The sequence below is a fragment of the Phacochoerus africanus genome, chromosome 2, assembly GCF_016906955.1.
Source record: "Phacochoerus africanus isolate WHEZ1 chromosome 2, ROS_Pafr_v1, whole genome shotgun sequence".
Taxonomy (NCBI): Eukaryota; Metazoa; Chordata; class Mammalia; order Artiodactyla; family Suidae; genus Phacochoerus; species Phacochoerus africanus.
The window spans coordinates 8,964,129-8,985,983 of NC_062545.1; the positions used below are offsets into that span (position 1 = coordinate 8,964,129).

General features: G+C 42.7%; 1 protein-coding gene across 5 annotated transcripts in view; it reads left to right on the forward strand.

Annotated features, from left to right (window-relative positions):
- SERAC1 (serine active site containing 1) overlaps positions 1-21,855 on the forward strand; it is a 65,759-nt gene that overhangs the window by 12,958 nt on the left and 30,946 nt on the right. For all 5 annotated transcript variants that reach the window (XR_007133485.1, XM_047769840.1, XM_047769842.1 and 2 more), the window contains exons 2-8: positions 1,664-1,761; positions 4,401-4,437; positions 7,293-7,429; positions 10,433-10,522; positions 12,127-12,258; positions 14,796-14,917; positions 16,718-16,846. Coding sequence is in view for 4 of the 5 variants with exons in the window: in XM_047769840.1 (XP_047625796.1) it covers positions 1,671-1,761; positions 4,401-4,437; positions 7,293-7,429; positions 10,433-10,522; positions 12,127-12,258; positions 14,796-14,917; positions 16,718-16,846 (738 nt within the window). In the remaining variant the exon portion in view is untranslated. The remainder of the gene's footprint in view (positions 1-1,663; positions 1,762-4,400; positions 4,438-7,292; positions 7,430-10,432; positions 10,523-12,126; positions 12,259-14,795; positions 14,918-16,717; positions 16,847-21,855) is intronic.

Genomic DNA, 21,855 nt, shown 5'->3' on the forward strand with positions numbered 1-21,855 from the left:
CAGAGTGTGTGCATATCTAGAGTGGTCCCTGTGGGGATGAGAGGAGAACTGATTAAGGGCGGTAACGATCATCCTGAGCACCCGCTCCCAGCTCGTCTTGTCTTCCCTGCTCCCTGTGTTGGCTGTCCCGGTGTGGGAACAGAGAAGGCACACGTTTCAGGTGAGGGCTGCAGGGGGCGGGGCCCTGGTGTTTAGGGAGAGGCAGCGAGCTGCCCCCAGGAGCCAGGCTGGGTAGGGAGGCAAGTCCAACCTCAGATGGCTGCTCAGTCCTGGCAAGGCAAGGATGGAAGATTTGCTGAGGCTCCAGAACAGTGAACTAGAAATAATCAAGACACTAAGAGAGTTTAAAGTTAGAGAGTTAGAAGGGGAGCAGTTTATTCTGGAAAAAGCTGAAATGGCCGATGAAGTCATCTGCAGAAATCTAGAGGGAAATAAAATGAGGAAGTATATTTCCAGTCTACTTAGATTTGTGTCCAGGACTTGGTGGCAGGAGACGCCGTATTTAAAATAATACCATGCCTGTTTTTAGGCCAGAGAGGTAATAGTAAACAATATTCGTATAATGTTTTAGAGTTGACATTATAGTTGACACTGTATATTTAGTTGACCGCTTTCATAGTAGGTGTCAGGATTGAAGGAAGCAGTACATGTTTTTGCTCTGCATTCTAACTAACGTGCAAATCTTAAAGTAGTTTACGTCTCATTCTGCCCTGGTTTTGTAAGCACCTCCTCCGTTGCTGTCTTTACATCGCTTTTACCATTACCTTTACATCTCAGAGAGAGCGCAACAGCGCTGTAAATGAGTGAGAAAATGAGAAACTGTGATCTTTAAGACAGTGACCTTTTACAAGTTTACCTGTTGTCTCAGCTGGTTTGCTTAGTCATCAGTTAGTGTATTAGGATCCCAAGAAAGAATGTTACAGCTTTTTATTTTGTGTTACTGCCAGCAGATGTTTCTCACACCTGTACACCACGCAGTTTCCCTCTAATCCCTGTAAAGCGGCCGGAAGTTTTTAAAATGTTGAACCAAAGGACCACTGCTCACATGAATTCCTCAAGCACCTTCTTTCTTTTCCCTTATCGCAAAAGAAAAAAGAACAACTGTCTCATCGAAAGACAGTCTGATGTGGTTCTAGAATACTGAGTTGTTCTAGAAATCATTACATCGTCTTTAGATCATCTTTACGCAGCTGATGAAATGGTTGCGCAACATCCCTTTCTCTGACAGGATGCCAACAAGTAACAAATTTCAAAGATTTTATTTTTTATTTACTTATTTTTGCTTTTTAGGGCCGCTCCAGCGGCACATGGAGGTTCCCAGGCTACAAATCAGAGCTGTAGCTGCCGGCTACACCACAGACATAGCAACGCGGGATCTGAGCCGTGTCTGCGACCTACACCACAGCTCACGGCAGTGCTGGATCCTTAACGCACTGAAGGCCAGGGCTCGAACCTGTATCCTCATGAATGCTAGTCGGGCTTGTTAACCCCTGAGCCATGAAGGGAACTCCAGGGAGAAAATTTTTTTAATTGAAAAGTTTTTTTCTGCATGTAGAAAAATCTAATTCTGTGGGCAACCTATTGTGACTATGTCATATTCTTACAGTTAAAAGAAATATTTTTAATTAGCTGCTGTTAAATTTGTTACAATTTTTCTATTTAGACGCAGAATGTCTCTGGCTGCGTATTGCGTCATCTGTTGCAGAAGAATGGGAACCTCAACTCCTCCGCTGAAAAGCCACACATACTGGAGAGATATCAGTGAGTGCGGTTTAAACAACCTTTGCTTGTAGCAATAGTGATAGAATTGTAGTTAACTTTCCAGTCTATGAAAACTCCTTTAACCATTATAAATCTCAGATTTTTTTGTGTCTTTCCTCTGCAATGGTTTACCCCAAATTTGTAGGCCCAGCACCACACATACTCCTCTTTCTTGGGGTCTTTTTCCTCCTCTGTGTTTCCTGTCAGATTCACACTCATTCTTCTAAACTCAACTTAAGTGTCACTGCAAGCTAGTGGAGCAGCTGCTTATTAATAAGCTCCTCTAAAACACGGGGCCAGGCATATGTATTAGGTTCTGAGAATTCAGTGGTGAGTCAGGAAGATGTTTTGCTTGCCCTAAAGGGACGTAGGATCTAGCACTAACCTACTATTTTCATTTATTAATATTATTTATCATTAATCTTTATGAGAATATTGGCTGAGGTCATCTTTCATTCATCCTACTGTGTGCCAGGTTCTGTATTACTGGGCCCTGAGGATACAGTATTGACTAAGACACAGTCCCTGTCCTCATGAAACTGCCCTTTGATCTTTAAGAGAGATCAGTTTTTTTATTTTGGGGTTTTGTTTTTTTTTTTTGGCTGTGCTCATGGCATGTGGAAGTTCCTAGGCCAGGGGTTGAACCTGCACCACAACAGTGACCTGAGCCGCTGCAGTGACAGTGCCAGATCCTTAACCACTGTGTCACAAGGGAATTCCAAGAGATCAGTTTTTAAGGTAGATTCTTTTCATCTAGAAAATGCTGTGATTTTGTATTTTAAAAGCCAAAAAAAGGAGTAAGGACAGAGAAGGGAGCTTTTCTCTCTCATTATTTCCAGCAGAATAAACTCAAGAGTAGTGAATATACTTTAGATGGGAGAAAAGGCTGTGCGTGCATTCTGTTCTTAGGGCCCAGTGAAAAAGAACACCCATGGCGGCCGGGGGTGTGTGTGTGTGTGTGTGTGTGTGTGTGTGTGTCTCGGAATGAAGACCATCCCAGAGGGGTTGACACTCCATAAGCTCCAAGGGTCTGATTTCATGTCCACAGACTCTCTGGAACAGTCCTCTTTCCTGTTCTGGAACCACTAGGTCCTAGAGTCCAGGAGCAGTGTCCGTCTCCCTCAGCTGACGTGTGGGGAGTCGGGAGGACGCGTTTCTTATCCCTCAGGAGGGAGGGGAAGTGTGTTCTCGGCAGCATAAGTTGAAGCTCCAAACAGAGGGCTACCTGTGTACACCAGCAAATCATGGACTTCATGGATTTTTGTGCGTTTCCCATAGTACCTAACCATCATGTATTTTTGTGTTCAGCATGTGTAACAGAAACTTGACTATAGTGGCTTAAATTAGTAAGGTTTTTGTTTCTCTTACATAAGAGAAAGTCAAGATGGAGACAGTTTAGGGCAGGAATTGCAGTTTCTCAATTCTCCCATCTTCCCGCCCTATTATGTTACTGACCTGATGGTCATAAGATGTTGCTAAATCCCAGGACGTCAAGAAGGCAGGAATGTCAGAAGCTGTGTTATGAGGCTTTGTCTTTTTATTTGATGAGGGAATCTCTCTCTGTGGACTTCTATCTATATCCATATGTTTATGTAGATATATTGCATCAATATATACATTAGCTACAGCTGTGTTGCACAACCAGCTGTCACTGCAGAGGAGTCTGGGAATTTGAATATTTGTAGACAGTAATCAGGTTATGTTAGTTAAGGGGCTTGTGTGTATTGTTTAGGCAGCTAGCTGTGTCTGCCACTAGGACTTTAAGATTAAAAAATGTTTTCCACGTTCCAAATAAAACATTTATAAATCAACTTTTAAAATGTAACCTATATTTTATTTTATTTATATCTTTGTTTTTTTAGGGCTGCACCTGTGGCATGTGGAGGTTCCCAGGCTAGAGGTTGAATAAGAGCTGCAGCCGCTGGCCTACACCACAGCCACACCAACGCAGGATCCAGCCACATCTGCAACCTACACCACAGCTCACAGCAACACTGGATCCTTAACCCACTGAGTGAGGCCAGGGATCGAACCTGCATTCTCAGGAATGCTAGTCAGATTTGTTTCCGCTGAGCCACAACGGGAATTCCTGTAACCTATATTTTAAATAAGACTACCTATATATGTCACTTAACTACCAATTATAACAAAATTACTTTAGAAAATATCATTTTGTGTCCCTGCTTCACAAGCATAATCCCTTAATATGTGTTAGGTAGTGATAGGGAGCATTCTCCTCATTCCTTTATTTAATTGGTCTTGAACTAAAAAAAAGTCAGAAGGGAAGTTAGCTCCCTGGACGTTCATTCAGTGGAAGCACTGTAGGCCTGGAAGCATCAGTGGTGCAGCAAAACAAGGGTCTTTTCCTGATTTGGTGAGGGATGGCGGAGGAAGGGGTGAGGAAAGGACAGTGGGTGTGAAATTTCGATCGTATTTTTGTACTCAGTGCCTCTAGGGTCATTCTTTAGGTATCTGGAGATAAAGCATGTGTTGATAGGAAAAGATATTAATGGGAAAATATCAATAACGTCTTCCCTGAGTATGTATGACATTGGTAGAAATTTATACTGTTGGCTATTTCCTGTCATATTTTAAAAATGAAATTCATCACATTGACTTTTTTCCCTTTCTTTTTGAAGGAAATTTAATAAAGTTTACTGGATCACTTATTTTAGGGTAAGTGTCAACTGTGAAATATTAATTGGCTTCTTTATACTACTGTTTGAAATCTCAATGGAAGTGATTTAGAGCTAGCATGAGGTAGTGAAATGGTATAGATTTTGGAATCTGTAAACATGTTGATACATCACTGGTTAATCCCTAGTTCTACCAGTTCAGTGTTGTCTTGATTCACTTACTTAAACTCCTGAAGAGTGTGGTTCAGGTTTGATCCCTAGCCTAGTAACTTCCACATGCCATGGACGCAGCCACAAAAAATTATTATTTTTCGGAGTTCCCATCATGGCTCTGTGGTTAAACGAATCTGACTAGGAACCATGAGGTTGTGGGTTCGATCCCTGGCCTCACTCAGTGGGTTAAGGATCCAGTGTTGACATGAGCTGTGGTGTAGGTCACAGATGCGGCTTGGATCCCTCGTTGCTGTGGCTCTGGCACAGGCTGGTGGCTGCAGCTCCGATTAGACCCCTAGCCTGGGACCCTCCATATGCCCCAGGTGCAGCCCTAGGAAAAGACAAAAAATATATATTATTTTTCATCCTATTTTATTTCCTTTTTTTTTTAGAGAGAGGAGAGGGGGTACATATGTATGTTAAGTATATATTTGAATACTGTTCTAGTGTTTTGTTAATAATACTTGTTTTCATTAGTATAAACATAAAATCAAGTCTTAGATGATAAAATGATAAAGAAGATGTATTTGCCATTTTATCCAGATACATACATTTATCCATGACATTGTAAGGTAATGACTTTCTTCTTTGACTCATTCCAGGCGAAAGATAAAAAAAATGTATATTCTTTTCTATAGAGCAGTTTCTTTGTATCACAGTTATATTCAGGAATATAGTGAAAATTATTCATAATTTCTAGTAAAAAATTTTGTCTTTCATGGAAAGCATAATATGAATACTGAATAGATTTGGGGTTTTTTGGCCGCTCAGATTCCTCAACAGAGGAGATGACTCTTGAGAGCTTCCTCTCTGTTCATCTGGTGCTGGCCTGTGCCTGGCCTTTCTGTTTTACCTGCTTTGCTTTAGGGTGGAAAGCTCAGGAGAAGTCTTAATATAACTGTCGTTTCTAAGCTCCGACTGCTGACAGAGTGCAGCCTTTGTGTGTGGATTTAGGGAGTGTGTTAGGTCAATCTGATTAGGGGAAAAATCCTTCATTTGGGGAAACACAGCAAACAACCTTGTTTTTCATATTTTAAATTTATTTTAGGTATAACTCTTAGGAGAGGACAAATTTTCATATACTGGTGATAGGAGTACAAATTGACTAATCTTTTTGAGAAAACATTTTGGCATTGTCTGGTAAAATTGAACAATATGTATACTTTCAGAAAGTCTGTAATTTTACTTCTAGATAGTGTACCCTAGAGGAGCATATACATATATGTACAGTGTAGATACATACAATTCGTAACAGTATTGTTTGTAACAGACTCAAACTAGGCCAGCTGTGGTATTACAGATAGTGGTAGTATAGCCATTCAATGAATGAATCACATAGCATGTGAAAATGTAAGTGTATGAACTCCAGCTACATGCAATAACACGGATGCATCTTACAAAGCAGATGGCTGAACAAAAGAATACACACAGTGGGATTCCACTCCTGTGACATTCACAGACAGACAAAACTAAATTCTGATGTTTAGTTTATTATTATTTTTAGGGTCACACCTGAGGCATATGGAAATTCCCAGGCCAGGGGTCCAGTCAGAGCTGCTGCTGCCAGCCACAGCCACAGCCTCACAGTATCCGAGCTGCATCTGTGACCTACACTATAGCTCATGGCGACACTGGGTCCATAACCCACTTAGTGAGACCAGGGAGCAAATCTGCATCCTCATGGATACCAGTCAGCTTTGTAACCCACTGAGCCATAACTGGAACTCCAGCTCTGTTGTTTAAAAGTGCATGCCGGCGAGGACATAGCTTTGATCCCTGGCCTTGCTCAGTGGGTTAAGGATCCGGCGTTGCCGAGAGCTGTGGAGTAAGTCGCAGATGTGGCTCGGATCCCACATTGTTGTATGGCTGATCCTATGTATGATCCCATGTTGTATGGCTGTGGTGTAGGCCAGCAGCTGTAGCTCCAGTTCAACCCCAGGGCTGTGGTGTAGGCCAGCAGCTGTAGCTCTAGTTCAACCCCAAGCCTGGGAACCTCCATATGCTGTGGGTGTGGCCCTTAAAAAAAAGACAAAAAAAAAAACCCACACGAAAAACAAAGGTGCATGTTGGGAGTTCCTGTTGTGGCTCAGTGGAAAGCAAACCAGGCTAGTGCAGGTTTACTCCCTGGCCTTGCTTAGTGGGTTAAGGATCTGATGTTGCTGTGAGCTGTGGTGTAGGTTGCAGACGTGGCTCAGATCTGGTGTGGCTGTGGCGTGGGCTGGCAGCTGCAACTCTGATTGGACCCCTATCCTGGGAATTTCCATATGCCATGGGTGTGGCCCTAAAAACAAACAAAAAGACAATAAGTAAACAAAGGTGCATGTTTAGGTGGTAATCTATAAAGAAAAGCAAGGATGTTATTATAATAAGAGAATAATAACTAGCCATAGAGATGGGTGCGGGTCAGGATCAGGGGGGGACCCACTTGGATGTCGGATACTGTTACAGCTTTGTTTCTGTGCCTGGATGTGGTAATGCAGCTATTCGTTGTTAGTTGGTAACCTGAAATGTGTGTTTACATTTATACGTATGTATGTATAATATGTGTTGTATGCACATTACTCTGTATTATGTTTCCCAATAAAAAAGAAAGAAGTTCTGTGAAAAGCCCAGTAAAAAAAAGTGGCTCCTGTGTTATATTTAGATCATATATTTATGATGAATTTTTTGTTTCTTTTTAAGGGGTTCTCTATTTATTACTTACGAAGTTCTGGCCCTGAAGAAGTCTTTGACATTAGATACTCAAGTGGTAGAAAGAGAAAAAATGAAGTCATATATATATGTGCACACAGTTTCTTTAGATAAAAGAGAAAGTCATGGTAAGTTCATAGTAAAGTAATCCCATCTTTGTGAACATGTATAGTAATTCCATCTTTGGAAGCTAGTTATTGAATTTAAAAATGAGTATTTAGGAATGTAAATTGGTATATCCACTGTGGAAAATAGTATGGAGATTCCTTAAAAAATTAAATACAGAACTACTATATGATCCAGCAATTCCACCCTTGGGTATTTATGCGAAGAAAATGCTAAAAGGTTTATGCACCTCTCTATTTGCTGCAGCATTATTTACAGTAGCCATGGTATGGAAACAACCTGAGTGCCCATCCATAGGTCAGTGGATAAAGAAGGTGTGTAATACGTATACAATGGAATATTAGCTGTTAAAGCAAAGAATGAAACCTTGCCATTTGCAACATCATGCATATATCCCAGAGGATATTATCCTAAGTGAGATAAGTCAGATAGATAAGGGCAAATACTGTATAGTTTTACTTACATGTAGAATCTAAAAAATAAACCATGAATGAACATAATAAAACAGAAACAGTCATTTATACAGAGAATAAACAGGTGGTTGCCAGAGGGGTGAGGATGGGGGGAAGAGCGGGAATAGGTGAGGGAGATTAAGAGGTATAAACTGTCGGTTAGAAAATAAATGAGTCATGGATGTGAACCGTACAGTGTGGGGATATGGCCAATAATTACGCAGTGTTTTTTGTTTTTTTTTTTTTTTTCCTTTTCTTTGTCTGCACCTGTGGCATACAGAGGTTCCCAGGCGAGGGGTCTAATCGGAGCTGCAGATGCCGGCCTACGCCAGAGCCACAGCAACGCGGGATCCGAGCCACGTCTCCGACCTACACCACAGCTCACGACAATGCCGGATCCTTAACCCACTGAGCAAGGCCAGGGATCGAACCTGCAACCTCATGGTTCCTAGTTGGATTTGTTAACCACTGCGCCACGACGGGAACTCCTAATTACACACTGTTTTGTATGTGGACTGATGGTGACTAAATTTATTGTGGTGATCATTTAAAAATGTGTAGAAATATGGCATCACTGTGTTGTATACCAGGAGCTGACACAGTGTCGTAGGTCGGTTATACTTCAGAACAGACAGACTCATAGGAAAAGAGATCAGGTTTGTGATGACCAGAGGGGCGCGTGGGGGGGGAGGGGGCATTGGATGAAGGTGGTCAAAATGGACAGACTTCCAGTTATAAGTTGTACTAGGGAGTAATGCTGCACAGCATTAATAAATGTAAATATAGATGTACCTAACACTGCTGTCTGTTACTTGTCAAAGAGAATGAACCTTAAAAATTCTCATCACAAAGAAAAAGGTTTTTTTCTCTTTCTTTAATTTTTGTGTCTATATGAGATAGTAGATGTTCACTAAACTTACTGTGGTCATCATTTCATGATGTATGTAAGTCAAGCCATTATGCTGCACACCTTAAATTTACATAGAGCTCTATGTCAGTTGTATCTCAATAAAACTGGAAGAAAAAAACTTTAAATGAGTATTTAAAACAGTATTAATAAAGTAAGTTCAGTTCACTAAGAATCACCAAACTCTGTGAGAATCAAGTTCCTAAAGAATGAATTGAAGGTCAGATTTTGAACTTTCTTATTTAACCCACATTTGCAGCTCTCCTGTCATTGAGTCAGTCACGTGAAGACCAGCCAGATATCTTGGCCTAAACCTGGAGTTCCACACCTTTTTGAGGGCTCTGTCAGTTCGGAGGCTGGTCCTCAGTTTATTTAATTTTTTTATTTATGTTTTTATTGGTTGGTTGATTGATTTTGCTTTTTAGGGCCACACCCACGGCATATGGAGGTTCCCAGGCTAGAGGTCCAGTCGGGAACTCTGTCCTCAGTTTAGCAAGCATAAAAACATGATTTTGTGGAGTTCCCATCATGGTGCAGTGGAAACGAATCCAACTAGGAACCATGAGGTTGTGGGTTCAGTCCCTGGCTTTGCTCAGTGGGTTAGGGATCCGGCATTGCCGTGAGCTATGGTGTAGGTCTCATACTTGGCTCGGATCTGGCATTGCTGTGGCTGTGGTGTAGGCTGGCCGCTGTAGCTCCCATTGGACCCCTAGCCTGGGAATCTCCATATGCCACGAGTGCGGCCCTAGGGGAAAAAAAACATGATTTGTCCCTTAGAAATACGTTTGCTCTAAGGCATTTTTTCATGCACACTAAACTCATGAGATGGGTTCATAAATATGAATACCAGTTTATTTCCAGAAGGAAAAAAATCGGTCGTGGAGGCTGCAAAACCTGTTTTTACTGGTCAGAACATTTCCCTTTGCCACATTTAGGTCGCGTGGAAACCCAGTTAGTAATCAGACAATTGCTTGATGCACATGAAGTTTTACAGCAGAGGCGGCTCTTTAGTCAGAATATGAGTAGCCTTGTATTTACATCACATGAGAATTACAGCTCCTATTCCTATATCATCAGCCAGAATAACTGCCTCTGAGCATGTTATGGTCCTTGAGTGGGCAGGTTTTGCTACTCCTCTGTCAACAGCTGTATAAATCACCACTCTCTCCTATTTGTATTTATTATTATTTTACCCTCCTGTAATTTCAACCTGCTTTTATGGTGTGTGACAATTTCAGTTCCACAGGTAATTTTTATAGCTTACAATTTACCTCTAGAGTGAAGCTTAACCTCATTAGTAATGCAGTGCCACATTTTACTTAGAGAGGGGTATTTTTAAGTGACATTTTCTTGACTCGTATATGAGGCTTTTCGTTACCTTTAGTTAGATAATGTTTTTGCTTTTGTTTTGTTTTTACTTTTTTCCTGACTAGAAAAGCAGTCTGATTTTGGGATCTAGAGTTCTGTGTTCCCATAATGGTTTTAGTTGCTTTAATAGTGACAATAAAAAGAGAAAGTTCTGTTTTATATTTTCTTTTTGGAAAAAATTGAAGTTTTGTACGTTTTTTTTTTTTTTTCTTTGCAGTATTGGAGTGTAGCGTTAACGAGTACATACTTGGTTTTATTTAAATTTGTAATCATTTTAGGAATCACCTACCAGGCAAGAAAAGAGCTCCACAAAGCAGTAAGAAAAGTATTGGCAACATCAGCCAAGATATTATGGAGTCCATTTGCTGGTAAGCTCACACATTTAATGTAGAGTCCTTATTGGTAAACTGAAAGTCATTCAGTGATAAACCTGAGATTTTTTTTTTTCCTTTTCTTATCGTAACATTTATTATAGCTATGGAAAATTGAGTAATGGTACTCTCTTCGGCTATATTAATTTTAAGGGACTGTTTTCTTGTATCTTTGTGAATGCATCGTTGTTAGTTATAAGTAAATATGGAAACTATACCCTTCTTTTGATGAATGTTTCAAAATTTAAAATTCATCAGAAAATTATTCCCATGCTTGCTTGCTTTCTTTCTTTCTTTTTTTTTTTTGCCTTTTCTATGGCCACTCCTGCAGCACATGGAGGTTCCCAGGCTAGGGGTCTAATCAGAGCTATAGCCGCTGGCCTACGCCAGAGCCATAGCAATGCGGAATCCGAGCCGCGTCTGAAACCTACACCACAGCTCTCGGCAACGCCGGATCCTTAACCCACTGAGTAAGGCCAGGGATCTAACCTGCAACCTCATGGTTCCTAGTCAGATTCGTTAACCTCTGTGCCACGGGGACTCCTCCCATGCTTTCTGATAATAAGAACATTGTATCAGAAATGCACATTTTGCAATCTGGCAAATCTACTTTGTGGAGCTAGTTAAAAAACAGCTGACCTGATCTCTTTAAAAAGTTGGCATCATTGGAGTTCCCGTTGTGGTTCAGCAGAAACAAATCTTACTAGTATCCATGAGGACGTGGGTTCGATCCCTGACCTTGATCAGTGGGTCAGGGATCCAGTGTTGCTGTGATCTGTGGTGTACACAGCTCAGATCCTGCATGGCTGTGGCTTTGGTGTAGGCTAGTGGCTACAGCTCTGATTTGACCTCTAGCCTGGGAACCTCTATATGCTGCAAGTGTGGCCCTAAAAAAAAAAGTTGGCATCATGAAAAAGAAAAGGTGGAGAGACTTGCTAGAATTAAGATACTGAAGAGACCTGGTTTAAAAAAAAAATCCAGGTTTCCAGATATTTGGAGGACAAGTAGAGAAATTTGAATATGGAGTTAGACTGAATTTTAAATAATTTGGAAGATTTTTTTTGGTCTCCTTGGCTGTTATAGTGGCATTGTGATTATATAGGAAAGTACAGGCTTATTCTTAGGGGATGCCTATTGAACTCTTGAAAGGTTGAAATGTCATTATTTCTGCAACTTCTTTTCACATATTTCAGAAAAAAAATACATATCCATTTAGATTAAGCAACTATGGCAAAGTAATATTTATTAAATCTGGTTGTGGTAAGCATGTGGATGTTAATGTATTATTTTTTAATCCATTCATATGCTTGATATTTTCAATAATAAAAAGATTTTTAGGGAAAAAGAGCTAAAAAAAAGTCCACATTGTGAAAGCAATGTAATATAGAAAACAAAAGCACATATAAATAAAACACAATGAATGAAACAAGATAATATGATAGAACTGGGAACAAACCTGTCAGTCATCAGCCGCATCTGGAAATGGATGTAACTTTGCTATTGTAGATTTCAGATATTTATAAACTACTGTCTTAATAAATGTGAGGATGCAGGTGTTGTTTTAACTGTTTACATTGTCTTTCTTTTTCCTTTTTGCAAAGACACTTTCAGCACAGTCGATGTGGAAGATCATGAATGTCCTGTGTGGCTGCTCCTGAGGAAGAGCAGGTCGGATGACAGAGCAGCACGACTGCAGGCCGTGCAGGAGATGTCAGAGGCCCATCACTGGCACGGTAACGAGCCCCGAGCACAGGGCACACTGTCAGCCAGCTCTGATTTCTGATGTCAAAGACAGGGAAGGAGACGTTCAGGAAGGAGAATAATTCAGGAAATATTAATATATGCAAACAATATTTTCAAAGAAATTTAAGAGGAACTCCAGTGATAGAGAAAGTTCAGAACCTGCTGGCCTGGTAGCCGTTTGTGTTTGGTAAGGACACCCTGAGATAGATACATTTGTATAACTTTCTACCAGAATGAGCTTTTACTTGCTTAGAGAAACTCGTGATTCTGATGATTATGGCCAAAGCTGTATTTGCATTCTCTTTTGGTTCCTATTTAATGAAATGTATTTTAATTGCTGGCTGTACCCAGGTTATATTTGCTTTCACTTTGACAGTCTGGCTCAACGCTGATAATTAGTCAAATGTCCCTCATTTCCATGTGCCTGTTGTTCTTTAATGAAGCTTTAAAATATTTCATTGTATTTAAATTTCAAGTTCTGCAGTAAAAGTACATGAAGGGAGAGCTCAGATCTGCTCTAAAGTACACTTTGTTAGGGTCTAAAGTACCCTTTTTTAGCGGAGTCATCTTATAAAAGTGGGTAAACAAGATGTCTCCTCTGGGGCACCAGGTTAAGGATCTGGCGTTGCTGCAGCTGTGGTGCAGACTGCAGCTGCAGCTCAGGTTTGATCCCTGGCCTAGGAACTTCCACATGCATGGGTGTAGCCAAAAAAATTTAGGTAAACAAATAAAAAAGAATAATGTTTTCAAAGAAAATTCAGTCACAGAATAAGATCTCAGTCGCCATATAAGTTAATTAGTTTGACTGGTGGCTATAATTATAATAATTTATAATGTAAAAATAAACTTACTTAATGTGAGTGGAAACCTAGAATAAAAATCTGTTTCAAATCAAAGTTGGAGCCCTGGCACAGAGATTTTGAAAATGTTCCCCACTTGATTTTCAAGAACTTACCCAAGTTATGAAGTGCCATTATTAAAATAATGTTGCAGAGTCAATCCCTGGTCTGAGAACTTGTACATGCCTCAGATGTAGCTAAAAGAAAAGTCTCCTTTAGTGGATGCAGGTTTTTGTTTTTTAATGGCTGCACCTGCACTGCATGGAAGTTCCCCGGCTATGAGTCAATCAGAGCTGCAGCTACCTGCCTACACTACAGCCACAGCAGCACTGGATCCAAGCTACATTTGTTACCTATGCCACAGCTTGTAACGATGCTGGATCCTTAACCCACTGAGTGAGGCCAGTGATCGAACCCTCATCCTCACGGAAACTATGTCAGGTTCTTAACACACTGAGCCACGATGGGAACTCTGCAGTTTTGTTTTTGACGCATGGCTTAGTCCATTTGGCTGCTATAACAAAATACCATATACTGGGTAGCTTATAAGCCGCAGAAGTATATTTCTCATAGTTTTCCAGAAGCTGGAAATACTAAGTCAGGATGCCAGCAGATTTGCTATCTGATGAGGCAGAAGGGGTCTCTCTCTCTCTCTCTCTTTTTTTTTTTTTTGGCCACGCCTTCAGCATGTGGAAGTTCCCAGACTAGAGATCAAACCCTCTCCACAGCAGCAACCCAAGCTGCTGCTGTGACAGCACCGGATCCTAAACCCGCTGTGCCACAAGAGAATTCCTCTGGGGCCTCTTTTATGAGGACACTAATCCCAGTCATGAGGGCTCTACTGTCTTGACTTAATCGCCTCACAAAGGCCCTGACACTGGGGCTTAGATTTCAACACATGAACTTAGGAGGAACCAACACTTAAAGAAGGGAAGGGCTAAACCATGAAGGCCAAAACAAAGTACTGCCGTCTGGAACCTCAGGTTATTCATAGACATCGTGGAATGCCAAAGCACCACATACCAGGGCACTGTAGATCTAAACGGAACCTCAGGTTTTTTGATTACTGATCAAAAAACAGCTTTTGGGAGTTCCCGTCGTGGCTCAGTGGTTAACGAATCCAACTAGGAACCATAAGGTTTCGGTTCGGTCCCTGCCCTTGCTCAGTGGGTTAACGATCCGGCGTTGCCGTGAGCTGTGGTGTAGGTTGCAGACGCGGCTCGGATCCCGCGTTGCTGTGGCTCTGGCGTAGGCCGGTGGCTGCAGCGCCGATTAGCCCCCTAGCCTGGGAACCTCCATATGCCGCGGAAGTGGCCCAAAGAAATAGCAAAAAGACAAGACAAACAAACAAAAACAAAACAAAAAAAACAGCTTTTGAACACTGTAATAATTTTTTTCTTTTTAAAGAAAGGAGAAGAAGTTAATTTGGTTCTGTTCTGTTTTCACATTTATTTTTTTTTAAAAGGTTAGTTAGATTGTGATATACCTAGATATATGTTGAGAATTATAAGGTCAGTCATAGAAATGTGGGATATTTAGCTTATTGGTATCATAAATGCAGTCACAGTTATGAAAAAAACTTGGGAAATTTTGAATTACAAACTTGTAGTTTAAAAATTAAATTCTTCATTTAATCTTTGAAAAAACCATAAGCTAATTTGAGTGCTAACAATATACTCTTATACTAGATTACCAGTATAGGATAATTGCTCAAGCCTGTGACCTGAGAACTCTTACTGGTTTGGCACGAAGCCAAGAAAGTGATCTTCGCTTTTTTCTCCACCCGCCTCCTTTGCCGTCTTTAAAAGAAGTAAGTAGGAGTTCCTGCTGTGGCGCAGCGGTTAACAAACCTGACTAGTATCCATGAGGACGTGGGTTCGATCCCTTACCTCTCTCAGTGGGTTAAGGATCTGTTGTTGCCGTGAGCTGCGGTGTAGGTTGCAGACCCAGTTCGGATCCAGGGCTTCTGTGGCTGTGGTGTAGGCCGACAGCTACAGCTCTGATTAGACCCCTAGCCTGGGAACCTCCATGTGCTGCGGATGTGGCCCTTAAAAGCAAAAAAAAAAAAACAAAAATAAAAAACAAAACAAAACAAAATAAACTAGTGAGTGAAAGCTAGTTTAATATATAATCTTCACTTCGGGTTCAAGATAACCATTAAAAAGCAGTTTGTTGGTTCGTTGTCACAAGCAGGTAAACTAGAGTATAATCCTGAAATTGTAGTTCCATTCCAGGATTTCTTCTTTTTTTTTGTCTTTTTTTGTTGTTGTTGTTATTGTTGTTGTTGTTGTTGCTATTTCTTGGGCCGCTCCCGCGGCATATGGAGGTTCCCAGGCTAGGGGTCGAATCGGAGCTGTAGCCACCGGCCTACGCCAGAGCCACAGCAACGCGGGATCCGAGCCGCATCTGCAACCTACACCACAGCTCACGGCAACGCCGGATCGTTAACCCACTGAGCAAGGGCAGGGACCGAACCCAAAACCTCATGGTTCCTAGTTGGATTCGTTAACCACTGAGCCACGACGGGAACTCCCCATTCCAGGATTTCTTAATTCCTGTTTCTCCTAAATTATTTTCCCTCTGGGGGGTTGGGAGTCCCTGTACACTATAGGGTGGCTTCTTAGCATATCAACATCCATAAATTGGCCCTTTGTTCTAAGGTTGCTATAGATCAGTTTTTCTCAACCTCAGTATTACTGACATTTGGGCCAAATAATTCTTTGTTGCTGGAAGCTGTTCTGTACCCTGTGGCAGCATTCTTGGCATCTGCTCACAGTAGCATCTCCCAGTTGTATGTAACAATCAAAAGTGTCCCAGATACTGCTGAATATTTCCTGGGATGCAAAACTGTTCCTAGAGAACCACCACATATAGATATTAACATATTACTACACAGAGATATTAAATATTAACCACTGATAGGGATATTAGAGCATGTTTCCTGAGCACTTTCCCTAGACTTTTCTAGAAAATGAAAATTTGAAAAACCTGCAATTAGTTTTTTAAAAATAGAAAAACAGGAGTTCCCGTCGTGGTGCAGTGGTTAACGAATCCGACCAGGAACCATGAAGGTGCGGGTTCGACCCCTGGCCTCACTCAGTGGGTTGAGGATCCGGCGTTGCCGTGAGCTGTGGTGTAGCTCGCAGACGCAGCTCAGATCCTGTGCTGCTGTGGCTGTGGTGTAGGCCGGCAGCTACAGCGCCGATTAGACCCCTAGCCTGGGAACCTCCATGTGCCGAAAAAAAAAACAAACAAAAAAACCCCAAATATACTAGATGTGAGTTGTTAGAAACTCAGGAACAACGTCTGGATGTTAAACAGTCAGCTTTCGTTAGAAAGAGTGTAGCAGTTCCTTTTGAGTCAGACTGTGAAGCGGCCTGTGAGGTGCAGGTCCAGAGCTCTGCTCTGCGGTGGGTCTTCCCAACTGAGGTAGCAGACACCACAGGGTGGGCGTCGCAGTGAAGCGATTCTCCATTGCCTGGGCAGGTGACTGTGTCTAAGACTACAAGCACTGATTCGTCTCTACTGTTTTGTTTTGGCTTTGGTTTGGGGGGTGTTTTTGTTATACTCCGTTGTTTAATTATGAAGACTGTCTTTTCCTTTGTTTCAGGATTCTTCCATTGAGGAAGAGCTCAGACAGTTGCTGGCTTCTTTACCTCAAACAGAGCTAGATGCGTGTATCCAGTATTTTACATCTTTGGCTCTGAGTGAAAGCAGTCAGAGCCTCGCTGCTCAGAAGGTGAGCTCATTTATTCATTTGGTAAGCATTTTTGAGTGGCCCCTTTTCCGAGATGCTGTGACGAGCACTTGGAACTTTAGGGTCGTCATTCATCCAAGAACCAAGTAAACATACTGATTCCTCGTTGTGTGCTACACACTGGGCTAGGTGTCTGGGATCATGAGAGAGGTAAATAAACAAAGTCACAGAATGTATGAGAGAGGTGCAAGTTACTCCAAGACCCATCACCCTGTTTACGAGGCCGTTTTAAAAGGCTTCATGGGAAATACAGGTTGCATCTTGAAGAGTGCACATATAGTCATTGACAAGGCTTTTAAATGTTACCTCTGTGTTGGTGATTCCTCAGTTCAATATTCACTGTCTTTAGCCGTGTTCTAACTAAGCTCCAGATTTGAATATTGGACCTTCTGCTTAATGTCTCTGCCTGAATCTATAGTAGGCATCCTAACCTTTAACTTGCCAAACCCACCCACCCTCCAGAAAGCTCTTCCTCCTTTAGTCCTTCTCATTTCCAAGGGGGCAGAGCTTCCACCTAGTTGCTTAAGCTCAAGCATAGGATTCTCCATTCCTTTCCTCCATGTTCACCTAATCAGCAGTTACTGCGGACCGTCCCTTCAGATACACCTTGAATCCGTTTGTCTCACCGTCTTCACTGCAGTCGCTTACTCCTGGTCACCATCATCTCTTTTTCATGGCGCCCTGTTCTTTCATCTTGGCTTCTCTTCTTTCTTTCATTTTAAAATAATTTTAAAGTCTCTTTCAGAGTCTTTTATTATCGTAGTTTATTGGGGTGTAAATTCCTGTTTGTGGTAGGACTGACTCCCCCTTATGTTAGATTGTGGATTAACATAGGTTAATCAAGAGTTCCCGCCATGGTGCAGTGGGTTAAAAATCCGACTGCATGGCTCGGGTTGCTGCGGAGGTGCGGGTTCCTTCCCTGGCCTGTTGCGGTGGGTTAAAGGATCCGGCATTCCCTAATCTGCAGCATAGACTGCAGCCGTGGCTCAGATTTAATCCCTGGCCTGGGAACTTCCTCATGATATGGATTCAGCCCTTTAAAAAAAACCAGAAAACAGGAGTTCCCATCGTGGCGCAGTGGTTAACGAATCCGACTAGGAACCGTGAGGTTGCGGGTTTGGTCCCTGCCCTTGCTCAGTGGGTTAACGATCTGGTGTTGCCATGAGCTGTGGTGTAGGTTGCAGACGCGGCTCGGATCCCGCGTTGCTGTGGCTCTGGCGTAGGCTGGTGGCTACGGCTCCAATTGGACCCCTAGCCTGGGAACCTCCATATGCCGCGGGAGCAGCCCAAGAAATAGCAAAAAGACCAAAAAAAACAAAAAAACAAAAAAAAACCCCAGAAAACATAGGTTAATTATTTTTACCATGAGCTTATCTTTAGCCAGGTTGATTGTTTTCTGTGGGTGTCCCAAGTGCCTCAGATTGTAAATTTCTCTCTACGGAGCAATATTTATGTTTCTTTTAGTTACCCTAGGAGTTCACCGTCATGGGACTGGGTTTTTTTGGAGGGTGGGTGGTTTCTAGTTGCACCGTGGCATATGGAAATTCCTAGACCAGGGACTGAATCTGAGCTGCAGCAATGCCAGAACCTTAACCCACTGTGACACGCCAGTAAACCCAACTGCTGTGGAGACAATGCCAGATCCTTAATCTGCTGTGCTGCAGTAGGAACTCCTAGTTTTGTTTTGTCTTTTTGGGGGGACTAATTTATATTAATTCCTTACTTTGGAATTTCTGTAGCACATAAGTAGTGTAAGTTCAGATACACCTGCAGACGGGATAGTCTTAGGATTGTGATTTCTTTTTTTTTTTTTTTGTCTTTTTGCTATTTCTTGGGCCGCTCCCGCGGCATATGGAGGTTCCCAGGCTAGGGGTCTAATCGGAGCCGTAGCCGCCAGCCTACGCCAGAGCCACAGCAACATAGGATCCGAGCCACGTCTGCAACCTACACCACAGCTCACGGCAACGCCGGATTGTCAACCCACTGAGCAAGGGCAGGGACCGAACCCATGACCTCATGGTTCATAGTCGGATTCGTTAACCACTGCGCCACGACGGGAACTCCAGGATTGTGATTTCTCACTCAAAGCCCCAAGCAGAAATAGGCTTCTTGTTGCTTTCTGGGGTTCTGTTTTTATATAGGGATCTCAAATCTAGCTCCCATAGAAAGTGAGACTCAAAACCATATTTTCTGCATTTAACAAGTGTTAAAAATCCCATCTTGAGGTGCCTGCAAGAATTTTATCTCATTAGCTATGTATTACCACTTCTGCCGAATGTTCTGTTTTGAATTCTAACTGAAGAGTTTCCCTCTATTTCTTTTTATTTTCTTTTGAGCTTGGCTTTGTTTTAAAATAGCTTTTGTTGGCGTTCCCTTCTGACCCTGTTGGGTTAGGGATCCAGCATTGTCACTGCTGTACCTTGGTTTGCTACTGTGGTGCAGGTTTGGTCTCTGGCCCAGGAACTTCCACATGCCATGGGTGCAGCCAAAAAGAAAAAAAAAAATAGCTCTTGTTATATTAAATACTTTTGTCATGGGAGGGGTTCACTGTGTTAACTGAAGAAAAAATGCAACCTAAAGTTGGGAGTTAGGTTTTACTCAGAGTGCCTTACTGAGGACTGTAGCCCAGGAAACATCCTCTCAGATAGCTCTGAGTAACTGCTCCAGAGAGGTGAGAGGGGAGCCAGGATATACGAGTTTTTGGTTGGAAAAAAAAACAAAAACAAAAACATGTAATTAAACATCAAAGATTACTGCTAATCACAAAAAACCAGGCATCTCAGGTTAATGATTTTAGTGATTTTCTATATATGGGGAGATACAAGAGTCTGGACTCATTGGAATTATTCCTTAGATCTGCATCCTGACCGTCCAGGGCAAATATCTAGAGCACAGAATGTCTCCTGCTTTCCTTCACCCTGAATTCTGCTCAGGGCGCACTGTGGTGGCTCGTGGCTTGATAGGGGTGACGTTTCTTGTATGCTGCAGTGGCAGACTACGTTCTTTGTCCACAGCTAGAAGCCAGGTTCACCATCTGCTGGGCCAGAAAGCTTCCTTACCGTGTCTCCGTCACCTCTGTGAGCTGTGGACACCGCATCAACCTCCGCACATCAGCTTATCTCTTCTGTTCTTTGTCCTCACTGCAGCCAGAGTGACTTAAAAAAAAAAACAAACGTGAATTAGATCCAGTCATACTCCTGCTTAAAGCCCTCCGTTAAATCTGAGCCCTTCGCTTTTTGTGATCCAGGCATGGACTGGCCCTTATTTACCAGTGTGCCCCCCTCTAGGGATGGTGAGGAGATTGACAGGAAGGTGCCAGTGTGCGCAGGTATAGGGCACAACATTTGTTTGGTGGCAAAGGGTCTGAAAACTGCAGGAGACCAGGCCGTAGGTGAGGAGGGCATGGCGTGCTAGGGTTGCAGATGCAGTCTGCTTAGTGCTCTCAGCATGTTCCACAGGGAAGCTCTTCTCCTTCAGAGTAAGGCCGCCTTCAGGCGGGAAGTCACGCCTTCCAATGGTGGTGTTTATATTCTCTCCCTGGGTCACTGACTCCTACTGTTTTAGCCATGGCCTGTTGACTAGATGTAAATATCTGGCGTAAAACTGCCCATCCATAGCAGAGGGCTTCTAAGTGAATCAAAGCAGTGTCCTAGGCACAGTGTCCTAAAGAGACCTCTGGCCACCCAAGGGCGACTGCTGAATTCCATTATTCGTGTGGTGTCATCTCAGCAAGATTTCTGTCGTCATAAAATATATCTCTAGGAGAAATCAAAGCAAATTAAAGTCACCATAACAACTATATAATCTACTCAGTGAGGAGAAAGTATTTTATTAATTAAATAAATCAAAGTTCCTGTTGTGGCTCAGCGAGGACAAGTCAGACTAGTATCCATGAGGATGTGGGTTCAGTCCCTGGCATTTCTCAGTGGGTTAAGGATCTAGCGTTGCTATGAGCTGTGGTGCAGGTCACAGATGCAGCTCAGATCCTGAGTTGCTGTGGCTGTGGTGTAGGCTGGCAGCTATAGCTCTGCTTCAACCCCTGTCCTGGGAACTTCATATGCCACACCTGCGGCCCTAAAAAGCAAAAACAAATAGACAAAACCCAAACAAATCATAGCATTCTGTATTCTTTTACCCCTTGAACTGCCAACTAAAAATTGGCACTTAACATCTACCTCTACAAGGGTTAAGCCACTAGCCACTGCAGCCACTGACCTTCAACACAACCTGGAAGAGTTCCGGGTGAGGATCAGGAATGAAGCGCTCTGTGCTCTAGGAAGAACTGGCAGAACAGACCCGCAGATAGTTAGGTACTTTCAGAAGATTTTATGCGCCCAAATTCTTGCGTTTCCTCGTATCTAGAAAAGCACCAAAATCGTTGGCAGTGACATCTGCTCCTTGTGACTAGCAGCAAGTGTCTGCCAACACGTGCTTGACTGAAATCGTGTGTAGCTCCCCCTCAGCTCTTTGGAGCAGTTCCTCCGAGCGAGCTGAGACACTTGTCGCCTGGGCCATAGTCCTCATTTTGCCCCAAATAAACTTAACGCGCAAGTCTCCTGTTGTGCTTTTTTCAGTCAACAAAAAGATTTATCTTTTCCTCATTTCCCCTTTTGCAAGAGATGAGGGACATGTGCGTGGCCGTGGCTTCTTTAGTTTGCTCCTGGGTAACTTCCCCCTTGGGCCGAGCCTCGGCGTCACTCCGGTGGGTCACAGTCGTCGTTTTCCTCTCGATGCTCAGAAGGCCGCTGCGCTAGAGCCCGTTCCTTAGGCCGGCCTTGTTATCCTTCTGATTCCACCCTCGAGGTGGCTCTGAGAGCACCTTTGTTTTCTGACAGTAAGATGTCCCTCGCTCCTCTTGATTCTTCGCGCCGACACCAGGAGGCCGCTGCTCCTGTAACACATCCTCCCGGCTTCGTCCCCCACTGCCTCGCCAACTCCTCTCTTTCCCATGCAGAGCTCCTGGTACCTGGCCCCGTGGTCCTCATTTTCAG